At 42.3% G+C, this 23,119-nt stretch overlaps 1 protein-coding gene across 3 annotated transcripts in view; it reads left to right on the top strand.

Moving 5' to 3' along the window:
* The window catches only part of ripor2 (RHO family interacting cell polarization regulator 2), a 95,505-nt gene that overhangs the window by 13,769 nt on the left and 58,617 nt on the right, over positions 1-23,119 (top strand). For 2 of the 3 annotated variants that reach the window (XM_041184768.1, XM_041184770.1), the window contains exons 2-4: positions 14,487-14,610; positions 17,767-17,922; positions 18,363-18,441. In XM_041184768.1, the coding sequence (XP_041040702.1) occupies positions 14,487-14,610; positions 17,767-17,922; positions 18,363-18,441 (359 nt within the window). Of the gene's footprint in view, positions 1-813; positions 1,085-14,486; positions 14,611-17,766; positions 17,923-18,362; positions 18,442-23,119 lie in introns of those variants that run through there. The other variant, XM_041184769.1, reaches the window with a different exon arrangement.

Below are 23,119 nucleotides of genomic sequence, written 5' to 3'. Positions count from 1 at the left end.
TATACCTTTAAGGAATACTGTTCATCAATTCATAAGTTCACAGCTATTCATTTCAAACAATGGTTTTAAAGCTCACAATGAATGTTTCAAAATGATTGGTTTTAGTATCCCAATATTTGCATAAATCAAACCAAATATAAAATGATTATGCAGGTAAATGGATAATAAACATCAAACACATTCCACAAACTCCTCCAATTATGCTGATGAACTCTGTAAGAATCTTCTGTGTGGCTGCCATTGCAGCTTTCGTCAGCATCTTTGGTGAAATAATATCAGCCTGAAAGGATAGTAGACAATCTGTTAACCTTGCATGGCAGCCTGAGGTAATTTCTATCCGAGTGTTTATTTTACTTCGGCAACAAAGAGACCATGAATCTTCATTTTATAACCCTACTGTACAAAATAATGATAGATTAATACCCAAGACAAGTGAATAATTTACAAATGGACATTGAAATGCAGTTGAGATCTGGTCAATAATAGATGGTCACTGGCAGTTTCCATGGATGTCGCAAAGAAAGAAAGAGATAAAGTGTGCAAGAATTTTTGTTTACCTGATCAATGTTGATTATAGGTCTTATACAACAATGTGTGCAGAATGGGCTACTTGTGATCTATGAAACTATTTAAGTAGTTGGGACTGTCTAAATAAACAGCTGTGGAAAGCTGAAGCTTGCTGTACTGTGAGGCAGCTGCCAGTTGCTCGCATTGTGTAACAGATGACGCAGAATCTCAGGCTACACCCAGCTCTCTCTCTCTCTTCCCCCATCTATCTCCCTATATTATACCCTGAGACAGAGCCACTTATAGCTTCAGTCATTTCACAGTAAGCAACTGGATGAAGAAGACAAAAAATATCTTCACTGGCCCTTTTATTGGAGTGAGACAGCGAGACTCACTGGTGCCTGCCTGTGGGTAGCAGTATCTCACCGTCTGGATGAGAAAAGGTTTCCGTGTAAGGGAGCTCAGCTGAACACTGTGCTAGCCAAAGAAATGTCCACACCGTGAAGATATCTGTTAAATTACACTCACCATCCTGTTAATGGGAACCCAGAATTCCTGCTGTACGAGAATACTGAAGGTAAGCGTGTCTGATCTGCAGCTAATGGATACAGTCTGTGCCAATAGCTCACATTAAATTTACAGTGAAGCTGAGAGGCTACTGTGGTGATTCTGTGCCAGAGTTAATCACAAGTTGCAGTAAACAGGGTAGACCTCTCATTACTGTTCAATGAAATGCCACCAGTTTAACAGCAAAATAAAATGGAATAGCTCCCCACCCCCCTCACTAATACTTGCTTTCTATATGATGTTGAGAGAGACTCCAAGTTGTTATCAGGCTATTTTAGATATACTTTTATATTCAGATCCTTAGTTATGTCCTTTCAGTACTGGGTAGTTTGCACTGACATGATCCATATTGCACCAGCATTAAAAAGACACCATGCTATAGTTTGATTTATATATCCACCAAGAATTTGTTGTTGTTTCCTTACTGAAACATCTGGGAAATGTTTTCAGTGCTTTGGCAAAGACTTGTAATTTTACAAAATCCAAATTGAAGTCATCAACCTTATTCAGCGATAGCTTTATTGAATAGATTGGAAACACATCTATGGTGTCACCAAAAAGACTCACTATGTCAGTTGATTCATTGGACTGTGGCAAGATGGTAGTGGTGGTGACTTTGACAAAAGTCAAGAGTTGACCCTCCTGCTTTATTCTGGGATGTGACATTGATTCACAAGGCCAGTAACTCTTGCTGCCGTTCAGCATGCGGGGGAGGTGGTGGGGTGGTGGTGGAGAAATGGGGGAGGAGGGTAGGAATGTTCTGGATTCCACACCCTTGCAATGTCAATCCAAAGAGACAGTTAACCCTGCAACTTATTTAGCAAAGAGTATTTTTAGTGGGGGCACTGTTGTGATACTAGCTTATCCCTGTTTTGAAGAAGGGGGAGGCTCTGCAACGATATGGTACTATTTCAATACTGCACTGAGGAACCAGATTATATGTTGAAGACTCTAGAATGGGGCTCATACACACCATTTTCTGACTCAGAGATGGGCCTTCTCATTGAGCCCCAAGCCTGACACTTAGCCCAGTCTACAAATGATGTAGGCAGGGTAACATGACATCCCCCACTTCCAATTTTCTCCAGGTTGCCAGTTGGATACAGATAAAAGGTAATTGGGGAAAAAATTCTAGAGGGGAAATGAGGAGAATTTGTTTTACTCAACAAGATATTATGACCTGGAATACACTTTCTGAAAAACTGGTAAATTTAGAGTCAATAGTAATTTTCAAAAGGGAATTGGACATATTGAACAGGAGCTATGGGAAAAGAGCAAATGGCAGGGTGGGATGAGTTAGATGTGTCTTTCATTAATTAGGTTAATTAAATATCACATTCATGATGGGCTGAATGGCCTCTTTCTGTGCCGTATGATTCCATGCCCAAGTACAGGTGGTCTGAAGAAGTTCCTATAGCGTTTTGTGCCCAGTCAGCTGCACACAGATTGAAAGGTCTGAGGCGAGGCAGGAAGCAGTGGGGAATCTGAAAAAGCAGGTTTGCATTTTTTTTTTGTGGGCAGTTGCCAGAAGGCATCAAGCCAGAAGGTAGTAACGTTATCGTAATGCCTTTCAGGCCTAAAGCAGTGGTTAGGTTTCCATCCTTATTCCCAGGCAAGGTTCAGCCAAGGAACACTTTCACCTAGGGTGCACTGTGCCCAGGCTACTAACTGAAACTGCTTATACACTGGGGTTCAGGTCAGCTTAGACAAAGCAAACTCTGTGGGGAGTAGTATCTGAGTTGCGTATGCACTCTAGAATCTCCATGGTTTTCACTCTGTAGCCTGCAAAGCCAAAAAAACTCAACACCTCTGTTCTAGAGCTTTTTCGATTACCCTTTGGGATCAGGGAGCGATTGCACAAATGGCATCTCCATGAAGGTTTGCTTTCAGTTCATTACCTCTCTCAGAACAGCAAAGGAGAGGCAAAGTCTCTACCACTGCAGTGGCAGATCGGACGAATTAGGATTAGTGAACCGACTAGTTGGTGTTTAAAGAGGAGAAGGACCATTATGATGGGTCATCGATCTGAAACGTTAATTCTTTTTCCTTCGCCGAAGAGACTGCTGTCAGATCTGCTGAGTATTTCCAGCATTTTACCTTTTTAAATCAGAACTAGAACGGTTAAGAGCATTATCATATATTTGGTCAGACTGTCAGGTAGGGCAAGGCAGGGCTAGACCCAATAATAACAACAACAACTTATATTTATTTGCACCTTTAGTGTAGTAAATGGTCCTAAGACAATTCATAGGACTAATTATCATACAAAATTTGACACCAGGTCATATAAGGAGATATTAGGACGCAAAGTGGAAGGATTTAAGGAATGTCTTAAAGGAGGAGAGAGAGAACTAGAGAGTAATAATTATACTATCTGGTCATGTCTTTGACTACAGAATAGTGAAATTAAAACTGACTCCAGTGTCTGTTCAGAGTGTATGGACATTAGAAACATCGATGCTGGATTTCCGTGCTCCTTTTCCCACTCCGCCACCACTACTTCAGCGGAACTTCGTCAGGATCCAGATTTACTTGTGCACTTGGGGTTTCCATCAAATATCCATTTAAGTTAGAGTGGCAAATTGGGGAAGCCTGAGAAAATTCAGTCCCTCATGGCAATCAAGGATTCCGCATCATTAAACAGATCATTTAAAGAAAAGGTTATGATAAACCATTTTATTTGATACAGTATTATTTCTTCTGGGCTGATGGCCCACCCCACAGATAGTTTGACACAACTTCCCTTGACTTGTTCTTGGGGAGAAATAAAATAGGAACCGTTCGTATGATGTGTTTTCGTTTGTGTGTAGGTTGCCCCTTTAAGTAACATGTCAGAAACTGACTAGATTTTATGTTTGAATCTCTGTAGGTCAAAGTTGTGAAAAGAAAGAGATAGGCTTGTGAATGAAAGAATGAAGTGTTGGATTAACAATGGAACAACAGAGCAGGACTGCACAACTTCCTTGGCAGTGTCAGCCAGCAATTGTCTCTGTTATCTACTATATGCCTTCTTTTCTAAAAATTGCTTTCTCAGGAATCCATATTTGTTGTCAGTCAGTCATTAAGTAAACACTGTTATGCGCCTCAGAATAGATTCTCTGATACTCAGTGGGGCACATGATTAATGGAATTGATTTCCCACAGAGGAGCACCAGTTCTTTCTATTCTAGTAAAAATAGTAATTTATTTCCTCTGGTGGGCGAGTCCAGAATAAGAAGGCATGACCTTAAAATTAGAGCAAGGCTGTTTGGGGGCGATTTCAGGAATAATTTCTTTGCATAAAGGGTAGAGGAAATCTGGAACTCGGAATCTAAAAGTTTGTTGAGGTTAGACTAATTGAAAATTCTACAACTGAGATTTTTAGATTTTTGTTAGGTAAGGGTATTAAGCGTTACAGAACCTAGCTGGATAGTAGGGATTAAGATACAGATCAGCCACAGTCTAACTGAATGGTAGAACAGGCTCGAGGTGCTAGATGACCCACTCCAGTTCCTGTTTTTAATGACATGTTCTGTTGTAAAAAGAGTCAGCTTCTCACCATTCTTGGACTGATGGCACTGACTGGAATGGAGGCCAGTTTATTTCCTTTCTCCTAGTTTACCAGCTTTCAATGTTTCACTGTGGTCTGCTGTAGGGGACACACCAGCATTTGGAATTATAACACTGTTCCTTCACTGTTGCTGAGTCAAAATCCTGGAAATCCCTCCCTAACAGCACTGTAGATGTACCTACACCACATGCACTGCAGTGATTCAAGAAGGTAGCTCACCAGCACCTTCTCAAGGGCAATTAGGGATGGGCAACAAATGCTGGCCTAGCCACACCACCCACATGCTGTGAGCAAATAAATAAAAAATAAACAAGTTTCAGTTGCTTCTGACATGAATGTCAAAACAAGGGTGGAATGAGGTACAGCTGGTCACACTCTCATCTCTGAGTCAGAACGTTGTACATTCATGAGACAGTGCTGTATTATCAGAGGTAGTGTATTTCAGTTAAGACAGTTCAAGCTTTTAGGTGGATATATTAGATCCAAATGGCACTATTTTAAAGGACAGCATGGGAATTCTCCTTGGTGTCATGCCCAATATTTATCCTTCAAACAAGATCATCAAAACAGATTATCTGGTCATTTATCTCATTGCTGTTTGTGTACAAATTGGCTGCTATATTTTGTACATTACAAGAATGACAACTTTTTAAAAGTACTTCATTTTCTGTGGCATAGAATGTCCTGAGGTTGTGAAATGAGCTTTATAAACGAAAGCCATTTTCTTTCTTCTCCTGCCCAAGGTTGTGAGCCAGTCAAGTAGCTTCAACCCCAACATATCTAAACACCATTATTAATTCCCATGTCAAGTGGGGGGATTTTCCTTCCTTCATTCCCACATTCTTTGCCACCTCATGTGCACACATACAAAAAGATATTCATCCGCTTCCCACTTCTTCTTGCTGAGGAAAAACACGCAACAGTCTGACCTTCTCCTTCCATCACTTTTAATTCTTCCATCATTTTGAGGACTCAAGGTGACACAAAAAATGATTATATGCTCTCATATAACGAATTATTGAGGCCAAAACGATCCCACTGAATTCTATTAAGATTCCTAATAAGTTAATGCACCTTGTGATTGATGTGGAAATGCTGGAGTGAGAGGTTAATACAATTCCTCTTATAGATCGGTTAATGCGGAGTGTTCCACTTCACTTTGTACGCAAGCAAATGCAATTTTAATAATTAATTTCAGGTAAATTACAACTAGTCATGATTAAGAAAAAATATTAAGATTAGTCCCAGGTTCTTTCTGCGGCCTGTGTTGAATGAGCTATTATTGACCGGGGCAATGTTACATTGGAATGTAACATTCTGTTGAAGGGTCATTCGGACTCGAAACGTTAACTCTGTTCCTCTCTACAGATGCTGCCAGAGCTGCTGAGTTTTTCCAGGTATTTTTGTTTTTGTTTTGATCCAACACTCCTGGCTTAGGTAATTTCTTCTGGGTTTCTCTCGCTCCACCACTGTAACTTTGGTAAAGGCTCAGCAGAAACCCTGCTTATACAGTAGTGATTCAGTTGGTAGCACTCTTGCCTCTGAATTCAAAGATTGTGGATTCAAGACCCACCCCAGAGCTGTGGGCTTGTAATAATCCAGACTGGCACCTCAGTGCAGGACTGAGGGAGCACTGCACTATTGGAGGTGCCAACATTCACAGGGGATGTTAACCTGAGGTCCTGTCTGCCCTCCGGGATGAATATAAAAGACGCCATACCAACATTCCGCAGAAGACCAGGTAGTTCTTCCTGGTGTTCTGGATAATATTTCTTCCTCAACCAGTATCACTGAAACAGGTTATCTGGTTATTATCACATTGATGTTTGTGGGAGCTTGCTATGCACAAATTGGCTGCCACATATCCTACATTATAATAGCTTCAAAAGTATTTCATTGGCTTTCTTAGCCTGCCCTGTCACCTTCAATGATTTGTGCCCATATACCCCTAGGTCCCTCGGCTCCTGCAGCACCTTTAGAATTGTATCCTTATTTTCTATCGCTTTTCCTCATTAATCCTACCAAAATGTATCACTTCACATTTCTATGTGTTAAATTCCATCTGTCACGTGACCACCCATTAGCCTGTCCTCTTGAGGTATATCATTATCTTTCTCATAGTTCACAGTACTTCTAGGTTTTGTGTGATCTGCAAATTTTGAAATTGTGTCCTGCACACCCAAGTCTAGGTCAAGTGTATTGTCCAATTCTGGGCACTGCACTTTAGAAAGGATTGTGACAGCATTAGAGAGCGTGTAGAAAAATATTATGAGAATAGTTCCGGGAAGGTGAGCCTTCAGTTACGTAGATAGATTGGCAAAACTGGGGCTGTTCCCCTTAGAGAAGAGAAGGTTGAGACGAGATTTGATAAAAGTCACGAAGGGTCTGGGCAGATTGGATAGAGTAAAACGGTTCCCATTGGTGGAAGGGTCAAGAACCAAAGGATACTGATTTAGGGTGAAAAGCAAAAGAACCAGAGGCAACATGAGTAAAAACTTTTTTACATTGGAAGCTGTTAGGACCTAGAATGCATTGCCTGAGAGTGTGGTGGAGGTATTTACATTTGTGGCTTTCAAAAGGGAATTGGATAGTTATTTGTAGAGAAAAGATTTGCAGGGCTACAGGGAAAAGACAGGGAAGTAGAAGTAGCTGAGTTGCTCTCGTGAAGAGCCAGCACGAACACAAGGGACCAAATGGCCTCCTTCTGTGCTGTAACCATTCAATGATTCTAAGACAAAGCATTTTGTGATGTGCTGTGTTCTTAAAAGGCAATATATAAATGCAAGTTTTTCTTTATCTGTTTGAATGGAGTTATGTAATAATTGTGGTTTCATTTTGTGTCTAACGTACCTTTAAGAATAATACTTTTTTAGGAAAGATCTCATGATCTGTAGTAACCAATAAGAGAGTAACGCAGGCTACCTCAACAGTCAGTGTAGAGATAGAGTTGGAGTTGAAAGCACACGTGTAGTTGCTGCTGAGTATATTGTAAATAAACTTAATGTTTCCACTTTAGAAGTGTCTGCAGAACAAGGCAATTACTAATAGTACAACTCGGCTACTCTACAACAAGTTACCATTAGTTACCATTATGCCAAAGTTGCCATAATGGAGTGAGCAAATCCCAAGAAAATCCATACTTTTAACTTATGGAAGGCAAAGAAAGACACCCACAGGTCCCACGTCTGATTGCTTTGGGATGATATCTGAAAGTGATCATGTATGGCTTTGCCTGGATGGGGTGACAGGGATGGGGCCACATGGTCAAATAGACTGCCAACACTCAACAATCTAGGTTCAAACATGAGGGCTGGTTTTCCGAGTCCGCAGTTGTCAGCTGGAAGGATCAAGAAATCTCCAGAGCTCTTCCCTTTTCCATTCCAGCTATTAAAGGAAGGGAGGAAAAATCACAGACCACTTGGCCAGAGTTTGCTGGGTGTAATTGTTCTATCACACTGTTCTGTATCTCTTCTCCTTGTAACATTAATCTGGCATTCCCTGCTGCTTGCTTGACATTGTCACAAGGTATATGATTGAAAACAATAACTGCATTTAATGTTGTGATCCTGACCTTGTGACTGACTCTTGTTAATTATTTATGGTGTGATTCAGAGACCTTTCTTAAATAATTGATAAAACAAATAAATTGTAGACTCCATGAAAAAAGTGGAAGCAAAGCAGCAGTGTATCAACTTCAGCAGAAAAGGAGATGGAGATAGAAGAGGTGGAAGAAAATGAGCTCAAAATTTGGGGGAAGATCTGCTCCAGTCACTCTGTGTTCAATCTCGGAGAAGCGTTTGGGCTAGAAATTCATCTTGTTGGTGAGACAAAAAGGGTGGTGCTGGTTAGCTGCTGTTATACACAGTGCCTGATTGCAGTTAATGGAATTAAATGTAGGCAGTTGTGTAGTACAGACAGCTGAACCAGCACTGCTCATTTTGCATCAGAGCCTGAGACAAATTCTTAGACCCTTGTGTTGGACTTTCTAGATTGTTAGTTGCAGTAGAATTGCATGTCTCTATTTTTTGTGTTTACTTTTTCGTACCGTTAAAAGAATATGTTAGCAAAATCACACGGTTGAATTTTCCGTGGCTGCTGGCGTCAGGCGAGCAAACAATATGGCAAGAAGGCCAAAAATCAGTTTCACAACGTCATGAAATTAGTTTGCGATTGTCTGCTCAGCCTGTCAGTAGCGGTCCGCGTTTCCCGCCACCGGACGTCAGGAACTTCATTGTAATACATCTACATATCATTATAAGGATAGTCCGCTGGACTCCACCCCCCATGCTGGATTGTCCACCCAGCTCGGCCTGATTACACAAGGACATGTTTCACAACTGCGCGTGAGAGATGTGCACCTGGTGAGCTGCACTTCTCTTGGGACTTTGAGGTTTGTTTGCTTACCTTGCTTCGGGCAGCACTAACAGTCATCAGCACCAGACTTCACAGACAGCACCACATCACTTTTAGGGGGGCTCACAGGCATGTCTCTACCTACCAGACCAGCTGTAAGGTGGGGATGGCTTTGTACAGCTACAGGGCTAGGGCTTGCTTGGCGAAGGGGGAGAAGTAGCTTCAGGCAAGGGAAGGAGCTGCAGGACCAGGGCTGTACTGGGGAAGGAGGGTATCCCAGGGTGTGTGTGGGGGCACAAGTTAATCTGTGCAAGTGGCCTCAAGATGGTGAGGGCTGAGGAGGCAGTCTCCAGAGAGATGAGGCCAGATAGGAGATGTGAGGGTGTGTGTGAAAGGATGAGTGGTGATGTCTCTTGAGCTGGCAGTGAGTGAGTGAGATGCCAGTGAATGTGTGATGGGCTTGAGTGTGTGAGTTTAGAGTGATGAGATGGTTGCCTTACCTTGGCAGCACAGATGAGATCATTCATTCTCTATCTGCATTGGATGGTCAATCTCTTCTGTGCAGCATTGGTACTGATCACCACTGCCATTGCCTACCAAGCCAGAGTGGTGCCCCTTCTACGGCCAGAGCAGGGGTAGAGGACATCATGGTGGGCCTCCACGGCATCCAAAAGGAGCTCAAGGGACGCATCACTAAACCTGGGGACTGCAGTCTTCTTGCCTTTTGGGTCCATATCTTATTTGCAGCAGTCCTGAAAGGTATGCCCGCGGCTGTACTTTAAATATGGAATCTGGCATGATGAAGTGGTGAGGTGATGGCGTGACAGGTGAATTGGAGCCCACCCGGCATCAAAACGGGCATGTTTACCGGGAATGCATAATTAATGCAGCGGGTTTGGGACAATACAGTGTGAAAAGCCGCCATTGCGGCCAGCAGGTAAAATGATGTTTTAACCACCCGCTACCGCACTTAATGCAAATCTGGGACGAGTCTGCCCATAATGTTTTTCAGATGGTTGATGGACTTGGTGTCCAAATGGAGCAGGGATGGCTGTGGGGTTAGTGGTTTCAGGTCTGGATTTTGAAGAATTAATCTTGGCTTCAGGTCTCATCAGTCCCCTCCACATTGGGGCTGATAGACCCTTTTAAATTTATTAGTTTGACTGGTGTTGCCTTGGTGAACTCAAGTGATGTTGTCTGCCACTTCTTCTGTCTTTCCCCTTTAATCTCTAATATTCACAATGGATATTCCCATTGGACTATCCCAGCACTTACACTGGGATCATATTGGCACCTTAAATTAGATATTATTCTGGGCTCAAGCATGGATGTGGAGGCCATCCTAAAATATTGAATCTTGGGCCTCATCTACATCTTCAGAGTGAGCTGCTGGCGTTAGACACCTCCACGGGCAACCTATCTGACAGGCCAAGTTAATGTTGGACTGCAGGGACAGGATCTGATTGTCAGCAATGTGGAGTTTGGGGGAACGAATCTGCTCCTCTTGGCTCAAAGTAGGTTTTTTAAAATTCAAATCTTATGTGGAATTGGCAGGCAGGAAGGTGCTGAAGAATCTTGAGTGGAGTGAGCCTAATGCCTGCCCCACTCATCAGGAACAAACTTTGTAGAGGGGTCCTTAAGGAGGCATTAGTCCCCTCATTCATGTACTGAAGGCATATGCCTCTTGTCAGCATCTGCTCATGATGGCTAGAAAATGGTCCCATGACTTAGCAGAATTGGATCAATGACTACTGGGGCAGTCTGTCCTGGTTTGTGTCCATTTTAAGCCTGAAAAGGTGCAACACTTACCAATACTCTTTAGTGTCAGCACCAAGGAAAAGCTTGAAGGCATTCACGTCCCATATCATTGGTTTATGTATGTACATGTACTATGTTAGGATATAGTGTGATTTAAAATAATGTTGGCACAAAGCAGACTTTGTGAAGTGACAGGTGGTGATGAATGTTAGCTTGTGCATAAGTGCAACTGGCAACAGGAACATGAAAGAATTACCACATTTCACAAACAAACTTGAGTGAGATGATCGTACTGGGCCAGCCCTGACCTCTTCCTAACCTCAAAATACAGTTCAGGAAATGACAAGAGTTAAAAATATTGTTTAAATACTTTAGCATTTAATTTTAATTCTTGAGGTGCATAGTTCTCTACTGATGCCAGCTTTCCATTGCTGAATTTCAAACTATTTTTGATACTGTTACAAAACAGAACTGCAAGGGAAAAAATGCACAAATTACAAATTTAAGACTAAAAATTCATACATTTTAGTTACGTTCTTTTAAAAATCTCTGAAGTATTTTTCAGAGTAGCTATAACAAATTGTATTGATGAAGAATGGGATAAAACTTGTTTGTGAATAGGACTGAAGATTGTAAAGAGTCTATTTTACAAGTGCCCACTGCTGCTGTTGCGACATATTGGAAGATCACTTTGATACTGCTCAGGGTTACCAGTCCTTTCCATTTTAATGGATGAAAATTGTGTGCATCTGCCCATGTTCCCAGTGTGCGTAGCTGCTGGACAGAATTCCCCATTGATAGCATAGGTTTATAAGATTGTCCTGAAGTTTAGATGTGGATGATCCCATAACACTGCTCTCTCTGCATGCACTGTTACTTTGCTTTTGTGACTTTGGGGCAATTATAATGTGCAAGTTTTGTATATATGCAGTTCCCCTTTGTTGCCAAATTTCATGCAGGTGCAGTGTTGTTGAATTTGGCACACTGCTTCATTGCTGCCAAATCTGTCACCCATGCTGCATTGTTGCTGAATCTTACCCATTTGCAGTGCTGCATCATTTTGAACATGGCATATGTGTATTGCTACCTGCCTTCTGGCACAGCAGTGCTCAATTGTTGCTGAACCTGGCACATGTGCAATGCCTTAGAAACCTGGGTTAATGGCTCAGAAATCTCAATGTATAAGCTAGGGAATTTAAATTCAATTAATAAAATAAATATAGAATGAAAAGCTATTCTCAATAATGGTGACAATAAAACTACCAGATTGTCACAGAAAACTAGCTGGTACATAATGTCCTTTAGGGAATAAATCTGCTTTCCTTACCTGGTCTGGCCTATATGCGAGTTCAGACCCACAGCAATGTGGTTGACTCTAAACGGACCTCTAAAATTACCTCGCAAGTCATCTGAAGAAGAGTCATACGGACACAAAACATTAACTGTTTCTCGCTCCACATATGCTGCCAGACCTCCTGAGTTTTTCCAGCATTTTCTGTTTTTTTTTCAGATTCCCAGCATCCATAGTGTTCTGCTTTCATTGCAAGCCATTCAGTTGTATTCAGGGAGGAGGGTCACCACCACCTTCTCAAAGGCAATTAGGGAGGGCAATAAATGATGGCCTTACCAGTGATGCCCCCATCCTGTGAATGAATTAAAATAAAGGCACCATGCTGCATTATTACAGAATCTGGCATGTGTGCACTCAGGGAACTGGATCATATTACAAAATCACTGGAAGCGCTCCGACATAAATGGGGTACAAAGCAAGAGAGCCAGTTTTTAGAATGAAAGTTAGAAGGTACATATGGAAGATAAAATTGTGTAATGCTTCATTCACACAACACTTTACAAGAACATTACATCGAGTTATCAAAACATTTGTGCATGTCACCAATGTGTAATGTCATCAGTGATTGGTAACAATGTACTCCCTAAGCTGTGCGGGTGCATGGCTGTGCAGCAATCTGTAACGTACCACACAAGGAACAAGAAGGTCACGCATGGTGCGTCAATCATAAAGGGACAGAGTAATGCAACGAGTCAGCTAAGGGAAATTAGAGGGAACATTGATCACCAGCCAAGCAACGGGGCACTGAACAAGTCCAATTCCAAACTCAAGGTCAGGCTTGGGTAGAGTGAGGAGAAAATACTGTCTAAAGAAATATCTGCCTCTCTGCGGATCACCCTTTAAGTTCTTCTACTCCCCTTCATCATAAGAATGGCCCTTTCTGTGTACTCAATGTGAGCTTTATTGAATATTAGATGTGAAATCTATAAAAAGAGCTGTGTATCAAATACAGTGGCTCCAAGAGTGAAACAAAGCTTCAATTGAAAGAGATAACAGGCTGTATTGTGCTACATTCTTGCTTTAAAGCACAAGTTTCCACACTCTCAAGTAAATAGGGCAAAATCTCAGGCATAACTCTTAGCATTATGTCCTAAAATTGGTACTACGAGTAGGTTTCCTCCAGAAGTGTGAGCAGAGAGGGGAAAATTCCTGCTGCAATTATACAGCTTGCATTTATATAAGGCCTCTGCAGTAGAAAGCATTGCAAAGCCCTTCTCAGAGATGCAATCAAAATGTGGATGAGGAGAGGTGACCAAATGCTTGATCAAAGAGGTGCAATTTCTAGGAGGTTCTGGGATAGAGGAGAGGGAGCTGGAGAGATCTGAGTTTAGAAAAGGAGTTCCAGAGCTTGGGTACCAGGTTTCTGAAGCCAAAGGTGCCAGTGACAGGACAAAGAGAGAGAGGTTGCACAACCGCAGGCCAGAGTCAGAATGGAGAATTTAGAGAGGTCATTGTAGTGCTTGAAGAAATTATAGAGGTAGGGAGCAGCAAAGCCATAAAGGAATTTAAACACATTTAGGGAGAGAATTTGAAATTTGAGACTTTAGGGAACCGGAAATCAATGTGGGTCAGCGATGGTAAGGTTGATGCGTGAGCGGGACTTGGTGTGGGATAGGAGAGAGACAGTAGAATTTCCCTGAGCTGAGGGAACTAACAGGGAAGGGGAGAGGTGAAGGTTGAAAATGGGATACTGACCAGGAGAGTTTTGGAATAGTCAATTCTAGAGTTGATAAAGGCAGGAATGAAGGCTTCAGCAATTAGAGTTACCTATCCCAACCTCATCAAAAGACAATCATACAGTTTCACAATGATGTATGAAATCAGTGAGATGCCTGTCAAATTAAGGGTTCCTCACCTCAAATTTAACTCTTTTTATATAACTTCAATGGAATTTGTGGATTTTAATCCATTTATAACTACAACTGCCATGTCGTACATTTCTTTTGTATTTTGTTAACCCTTATCTCATGGTCTCTCTTCATTTATTTTAAATGTCAAACATTAATTTGAAAGCATGCCAAATGTTTGTACTCCTTTTAATGTGCTGGGCTAGCACCAGATTGAAGTTTATCTCTTACTGGATGATATTACAAGACAAAATCTCACCTGTCTTGCACTCAATCTCTCTAATTCTTTCATTCACACATGTATCTCATTTTTTTCACACACACTGTCATACTCCCTCTCACTTGCTCTCTTGCTCATCCCTTCCCTTATCCTGTATAATTCATGCAATTCTCTCATTCTCTTAATCATACCCACTTGCTCCTGTCTCAGCAGTTCAGATTTCATTAAACGAGCATTATCCCACTGTTCTCCAAAAGCTCAAGAAATAATTATCTGTTTGTAAGTACTGTGGCATTAAGATTTGCTCAGGTCTGTTTCTTTTTTTTTAACTAGAAATCTCCTCCAGGTTACCGAGCGTCATGTCAGTAGGATCACCCTCCTCGCCAGGTGGGCCCAATGGTATCATTAGAAGCCAATCTTTTGCCGGCTTCAGCACACAGCTGGAAAGAAGATCTAGGTAGGTACATGAGCATGGTCTAATGTTGTTTTGTAATAAGTGGTATAAGTCTTCACATTTCAACACATATATGGAGTTCCGTGCCTTCACACTTAAACATGTACATAGAACTCAGTTCACTGATGTTTGACAGCTGGTTAAATTGCTGACATTCAAATACAGCTGGAAAACCAGCAGTTAAAAGGCAGCCCAGTCCAAGCCTAAAAAGCTCAAGTAAGTGTGAAACAAAAATGATGTGAGCCAAACAAGTTCACTGTCTCTGGTTTAAAGCAGTTGACATTTTTCTTAGCGCTCCTCATGTACAGTTTGCTGTAAGCAGGCTTATTGAGCTCAGAGAATCATAGGGCAGACATGCCTGTGCTAGCTCCTTGAAACAGTGGTTGTGCTTAGTCCCACACCCTGGCTTTTCATCCATACTGCCGCAAGTTCCTCAGCCTCAAGTATCTGCCCAAATCCCTTTTCAAATATTTAATGGAATCAGTTTCCACCACCTTTTCAGGCAGAGTGTTTCAGATCCCAACCAGTGCTCTGAGTGAAAAAAATTCTCCTCATCTCCCCTCTAGATCTCTTGTCAATGATTTTGAGTCTATCACCTCTAATTATTGACTCACTCACTAGAGGGAATAACTTTTCTCTTTCTGATCTATCAAAACTTATCATCCTGAAAAACATTGGCTTGATCATCTCTTAACTACCTCTGGCCCAAAGAGCACAATCCTACCTTTCCAATCTCTCCTCGTAACTGAAGACCCTCATCCCTGATAACATCCCTGTAAATCTCCTCTTCACCCTAAGGTTTTTACATCTTTCCTGAATAGTTCTGTAGAATTATCCACAATACTTCAGCTGAGGCATAACCAGTCATCCATAAAGCTCTGGCATGATCTCTTTGCTTTTATATTCTATTCTATTATATTTCTATTTCTCTATTTATGAATCCAAATAATATGCTTTTTGACCATCTTGTCAGCTTACCCTGTCACCTTTAAGATTTGTGTATATGGACACCAATGTCCCTTTGTTCATCTACACTTCTGAAAATTGTGACATTTATAGTATATTGTCTTTCCACATTACTCCTTCCAAAGAGCATCACTTCACACTTCTCCTTGATAAATGTCATCAGCTATGCTTCTGCCCATTTCACCATCCTGTCTGTATCACCTTGAAGCTCATAACTATCATCACTATCTTGAAATGACCAACAACCAATGGAACACAGTAGACTATAGCTCTCCAGGCAGATGGCCACAGAGGTCTGTGCCATCGTGGCTGAAGATCTCACACCTTGCAGCACTGCCCTGCCAGTAGCTGGCTAAGTCACAAAGGCCTTAGCTTCTTCACTTCTGGCTCCTTCCAAGGGTCAACTGTGGATTTCACAAATGGCTGCACACCATTGCATCTTGCACTGGGCATTGATGCACTAGTTGTCAGAGTTGGGCATTACATTAATACCAGATAAATGGATCTTACAGGCACATAGGGCAGTGGGTTTTGCTGTCATTTCTGGATTCTCCCCGGTGCCAGGCATCATTGGTCACACCCATGTGACACTCCCTCAACTTTCAACTGGTCTATGACAAGAACAAGACCTTTCTGTATGGGGAGAATTTTCTCCCCGTTGGGTGGGCCAGTTGGGAGCGGGCACGGAGCCGAGCGGCTGCGTGCCGCCATCACCTGTGCGGGCGGGGGGAGGAGGGAGTGTCAGGGCCTGTGCTCTTTCACGCATGGAGTTGCCTCAGGGAGATTAAGTTCAGTTTTAAAGTTTAAAATAAACAAAGTTAAAAATCATTTACATATGTCCCCCTCATGTGACAGCATCACAAGAGCTGGGACATATTTATGAAATGTATAATAATAAACCCTTCATGAAACCTCATCCCACGAAACCTCATCCCACCCGTGGATGAGGTTTCATGAAAAATGCGAAGGCTGCCTGGGCTCTTCACTTGCCCGTCAACCTTAAGATTGGATGGGCAGCCCTGTCAAATTGGTTAATTGTTTTATTAATGGCCTTATAAGGCCTTTGAAAGTTCGGCGGGTATGCAGCCACCTCCGGTGCATGCCTGCTGAACAAAAGATCAGAATGATACGTGGTGATGTTGGGACACATGCCCGATGTCACCATGTGTCATTTTACATATTGGCATGCGGTGACCGCCCCCGCACGCTGAACAGAAGATTCTGCCCTATATGTGTGCTTGGTTTCCTGGTAGCTACCATGGTTCCTTCATACTCCTCTAGGCCAAGCTGATGCAACTCATAATTCCTCCCCTCAAACTTTGTGGGAGGATATAAGGGACAAAAGGATATCTCTTGAAGACGTGGCTACTCAAAACCCCCTCCACCCCTTTGTGCCTCCCACCTGTTCTCCAAAACTTGACTGCCTACCCCCCTTCCCTCCCTAGGGTGCCTGATCATTGACCAAAATTCCTGGACTTACCCGAGTCCAGTCTCCATCATCTCTTCATTGTGGGGCTGCTGGCAGTGACACTGCTGGGACTGCTAGAGTGGCCAGAAAATCAGATTGGCCAGCAGCTCCTGAGGGCATGACTTCCTCCCACTGAAGAGCGGAAGTCTCATTCTCTGCTTGCTTAGGCTACCGACAGCATGTTCCTGCTGTGGGGCGGCCAATTTTAAGCCAGTCGATTTGCAGTTGACTAACCAAGGGGGGTTAGGGGCTGGGGTTGGGGGGGGGGGGGGTGGGGCGGAGGCGGGGGGAGCTTGTCTTCTTTCTTCCACCCATTCCAAATCATCTCTCTTGTACTTCTTCCTGGTCTGGCTTATGTGTCCTTAAAAAGATTCTTTTTCCTTAAGAAATGTTTCCTACATTACAAACAGTGACAATGCTTTAAAAATACTTCAATGGCTATAAAGCACTTTCAGGAGTCTTGGTGATGAAAGAAACAACATAAACATTTATATAAAAACAAGTCATTCTTTCTTTTCCCAGCTTGGGGGCACATCATTGTTGAGCTGAACAATTTCATTCTGTCATTCCTTTCCGATCCTCAGCCATCATCTTGCCTAACCTACACTCACAAACCACATCCCCCCAAACCAACCTCCAAATCTGGCATCACATTTGGATTTCACTGAAGGTGCTACTTGTAACTGCTCCTTCCAGTCCATTTCACTGATGTGATCTCCCTACAGGTCTCAGTCCTTCATTGGAAGTAACGGAGCCCTCAAAAAACCACAAGGAAAACTAAAGAAAATGAATGCTTCATCCTATAAGAACAATTGCACACCCAAAGACGTGCAGCCAAAGCGAATGGAGGAAGTCTACGAGGCCCTGAAGAAAGGATTAATGTAAGAACTTGAGATTGTTCAAAAATTTCAAACAGGTGAATTAAAGATTGACCTTTGCCAATTATAGATTCTGTTTGTTGTCAGGTCAGACATGATAAGCAACATTTCTGAGTTTTACAGAATCAAAAGGAATTATAGTCATTTTCTGCCAGGTTTCCTGTTTTTGGAGAAGAGCCAGTTATTTAGAAATTCCTGCCCATCCAAAAGGATCAATTAACCTTGAAGTGACTACAGATATACCAAGAAGCAATTAGCCTTTAAACTGACCTCAAAATATTTATAGCCAGTAGACCTTGGGATCAGATTATACACCATTTGAGCAGAAGAATAATACATTGTCTGCTACATGATTTAAAACGGATGCTAGGAAAGAAATGTGACACAGCCATTGCACATAAGTCATGTTCTGTTTCAACCCTTTTTCTTTTGGTATTAAACAGTGAATACCTGGAGATGCACCAAACAGAGCTGGAGAAACTAACTACCCAGCTGAAAGACATGAAGCGCAATTCCAGACTGGTAAGTGGGAGCCCAAACAACCAAAACTGAAATAAAAACAAAAATAACAACCAAAACAGAAATAAAAACAGTGGTAGAAAGACACAGGGCGGAATTGTCCCAAATTAGCAAAAATTGTGGTAGTGGGTGAGAAAAAAGTTGTTTTACCCGTCGGCTGCAATGGCGGGTTTTTGCGCTGTATCGCCCCATTCCACTTCATTAATTATGAAGCCACAGGAAACATGTCTCCAATTTGCCTGCCACACCGCTACCTCATTGCTTCCTTAAACTTCAGCTGCATGCACACTTCTCAATGCTAGTAGCCCAGGGCTGCTCCAGTGAAGACATGGCCCCAAAAGAGGGCAGGCCCCCAATTCAGTGACACATCCCTGGGACACCTTCTAGACACCATGGAGGCCCACCATGATTTTCCCTACCTCATCTCTGGCCGCAGGAGGCCCCTCAGTCTCACCACTCTGGCTTGGGACGTGGTGACAGAGGTGGTCAGGGCCAATGCTGCACACGAAAGGTCAGCCATCCAGTACAGAAAACAGATGAATGATCTCATCCCTGCAGCCAGGGTAAGACAACCATCTTATCACTCTAAACTCACACACTCACAAGACCGTCACACATTCACTGGCATCTCACTCACTACCAGCTCAAGCGACATCACCACTCACTCTCTCACACATACCCTCACATCTCCATCTGGCTTCATCTCCTCTGGAGACTGCCTCCTCAGCCCTCCCCATCTTGAGGCCACTAGCACAGAGCACACACCATGGGATACCCTTCTTCCCCAGTATAGGCCTCACCCTGCAGCCTCTTCCTTTACGTGAGGCCACTTCTCCCCCTTCCCCAAGCAAGTCCTAGCCCTACAGCCATTGAAAAGCCACCCCACTTACAACTGGTCTGGTAGGTAGAGACCTGCCTGTGCGCCCCCCTAAAAATGATGTGGTGCTGCCTGCGAAGCCTGGCGCTAATGATCATGAGTATTGCCCGAAGCAAGTTAGGCAAACAGTCCCAAGCAAAGAGCAGCTCACCAGGTTCATGTCGCTTATGTACAGTTGTGAAACACGGCGGCGTGCAGTCACGCCAACATGCACAGATGATCCAACATGGGGAGATGATTCCAGTGAGCAGGGCTTATAATGAGATGCTAAAGCATTGAAAAGATGTTCCCGACGTGTGGCGGTGGGAATCACAGCCCAACATCGACGGGTGGAACGGACAATCGCAAACTGGTTCCACGATGGTGAGAAACCAATTTTTGGCCTTCTCTCCATATTGTACACCCACCCCCCCACCCCACCACCCCCATCATGGTGCCCTATGCCAACAGGGCTAGAAAATTACAGCCCCAGTACACGTCAGTCAGCATCTGTGGATAGAAAAGAAAGATTAGGACCTTTTGGCCATGCTCTCTTCATCAGAACCAAATGTCATAACCTGTTGCAGAAGTAAAAAGTCTAAGGAAAGATCACAGATCTGGAAAGTTAACCCTGTTTCGCTCTCCATAAAATCTGCCAAACCTGCTGAATATATACAGCATTTTTTTATGTCATAACCTGTTATTTCTCTTTACAGATGCTCTTGGGCTTGCTATGCTTTTGCAGCAATTTTTGGCTTTATTTCAAATTTCCAGTTCTTCCTCTTTATTTTACCACTTAATATGAATTCTGGTGCTGCAAATGTGAAGTAAATCTTTCACTTCCTTCCCTTACTCCTCCCATCCTGAAATGGTTGATTCTTACAAAAACTTATAATTCTGCATGTTTGAATCTAGATAATGAATATTTGGCAGAATATTCATCCAAGGGGACTTCACAGTCAAATCCTAATTTGCCCTCTTGCAATATTCACACACACAAACACATACACACACACACACACACACACACACACTCTTCTAAAATTGGTCCCTGGACAAGAATTGGAAGCAGAATCAACTGATTTTTCCCCTCCCGCCCAGACAAAGGATGTTATCCATTTGTAGTTCACCTGAGATCAGTACAGACCTGGGATTAAACTGGGATACAGACCATTTAATTTCTGAACTCTCTAGCGAGCTAAACAGCTTCTCTTTTAGTTCATATATACTGATATGTATTGTGAGATCATAGAAATGTGTTTGGACACCACAAGGTGATGAAAGGCTCAGGTTCCTGTGAAGATTTTTATCCCTTCTACACATTGTGTAGAGGTTCCTGACCTTGTCATTGGAAATTCATAATATTTATTGCCTATTACTAGGCAAAATTGCTAAAATAAAATGGATAATATTAAATATTTTAAGTCAATCTTAGTACAAGAAAAATGCTGCACTTTTTATGCTGTCACAGGAGAAACACACAGGCATTTGAGTTTACTGTATGAGTGAGACTTTCCTTGCCACTAACTAAAAGATGAACCATTATGCAAATTCTGTATCTTGTATTTATTTTACTTTAAGTTATAGCTAACATTAATCCCCTCCTTTCCAATAAAAGGCAACTTGATGGATTTTTACTGAAGTATTAGGGAAAATTCTGTAATCCCAGTAAGGAACTGACAGCATGGGTTGGAGAAATGGGTCTACAATGTTCTAGCTTGATCTTATTCCCTTGTGCTGGGAGCATGGAATTACAGAATTTACCTTATTAATAACTTGGAGAATATTAACAACTCAGCTAATGGGGACGTTTATTACCTGCTGAGCTGTGAACTGAATTTTTCATGCTATGTTTTTCCTTAGTCATTGAATAAGTTGCAATAAATGTGCAAAACCATAAGAGATATACAGAAGGAAATTATAACCGAGGTCATGGACCCCATTCCGGGAGTTGTAAATGTAATGGATCTGATACAGGGTGTTTACTGTTTGCAATGCTTTTACCTGGTGCTAACTGGCAGTGGTGTCCCCTAGGTGAACAGTTTTTTGAATTGTGCTCATGCCAGCAACACAGTATGCATGGTATAGGATAGGGCAGTCAACAAGACCTGGGGAAAGCACTATCAAAACTTCACCTCTATATTTTTCCAAAACTGTACAGTAGTGAGAAATCCAAATAAAGGCTTTTCTTTTCTTGACTTAAAATATATCGCTCCTTGTCTGAAAATGGCAAATTCTTACTGGGGAGGGGGGTGGGGGGGGTGGGGGGGACGTTCACAAGCCCTATATCAGGCTTCTAGCACTTATTCAAAATGTTTATTACTCAGATAGGAATCTAGAAAAAGAGGTCTGCAGACAATTCAACCATTGAACACATCGCAACCAAGTTTGACACTTTGCAGCCAGGGCCACCAGATAGTGATCACAAGTGGAAACTTTGCCTAATCTGTCCTTCCACTAACAATTGTAGCACTGCTGTAACCCTAGCAAGATCAGCTGACTCTGCACAGACTAGATATGATACGCTGCAGTGCATTTACCCATACAGCCATTGATGTATTCTTTGTCCTTAACTTGATCCTAAGGTCTTAAAAGAAGTGGCTAATGAGGTAGTAGATGCATTGGTGTTAACTTTCCAAAATTCCCTAGATTCTGGTCAGGTTTCATCAGACTGGAAAGTAGCAAATATTACCCCTCTGTTCAAGAAGGGAGGGAGACAGGAAACAGGAAACTATAGGCCAGTTAGCTTGATATCTGTCGTGGGGAAGGTATTAGAATCGATAATTTAAGAGGTTATAGCTGGGCACTTAGAAAAACTCAAGATTACTGGCAAGAGTCAGCATGGCTTTATGAAAAGGAAATCATGTTTAACCAATTTATTAGCGTTCTTTGAAGGACTAACATGTGCTGTAGATAAAGGGAGGCCTGTAGATGTACCATACTTGGATTTCCTGAAAGCAGTTGATAAGATGCTGCATCAAAGATAATTGCAGAAAATAAAAGCTCATGGTGTAGGGGGTACTATATTAATCTGAATAGAAGATTGGCTGGCTGACAGAAAATAGAGAGTATGCATAAATGGGTCTTTTTTCTGGTTGGCAGGGTGTGACAAGTAGAGTCCTGCAGGGGCCTGTGCTGGGGCCTCAACTTTTTACAATTTACATCAATGACTTGGATAAGGGGAGCAAAGGCATGGTAGCTAAATTTGCAGATGCAACAAGGATAGGTAGGAAAGTATGTTGTGAAGAAGACATAAGGAGTTTGCAGCCAGATATAGATAAATTGAGTGGGTGGGCAGAAAACTGGCAGATGGAGATTGATGTGGGAAAATCTGAAGTTGTTCACTTTGGCAGGAAGAATTAAAAAGCAGAGTATTACTTAAATGGAGAACAACTGCAGAGTTCCGAGAGGCAGAGGGATCTAGCTGTTCTTCAGCATGACTCATAAAAAGCTAGTATGCAGGTACAGCATGTAATCAAGAAAGCTAATGGATGCTATCTTCTATTATGAGATTATGTTATGCTTCAGTTATACAGGGCATTGGTGAGACTGCATATCAAATACAGTGTGCAGTTTTGTCTCCTTATTTAAGGAAGGATGTAAATGCATTGGAGGCGGTTCAGCGGAGGTTTATTAGATTGATACCTGGAATAAGTGGATTGTTTTATGAGGATACGTTGAACAGGCTGGGCTTGTTTTGACTGGAGTTTCGAACAGTGAAGGGTGACTTGACTGAAGTATGTAAGATCCTGAATGGTCTTGACAAGGTGAATGTGGAAAGGATGTTTCCTCTTGTGGGTGAATCCAGAACTAGAGGCACTGTTT

Source organism: Carcharodon carcharias, chromosome 3 (genome assembly GCF_017639515.1).
Source record: "Carcharodon carcharias isolate sCarCar2 chromosome 3, sCarCar2.pri, whole genome shotgun sequence".
Taxonomy (NCBI): domain Eukaryota; kingdom Metazoa; phylum Chordata; class Chondrichthyes; order Lamniformes; family Lamnidae; genus Carcharodon; species Carcharodon carcharias.
This window is presented reverse-complemented; position numbering and strand designations above follow the sequence as displayed.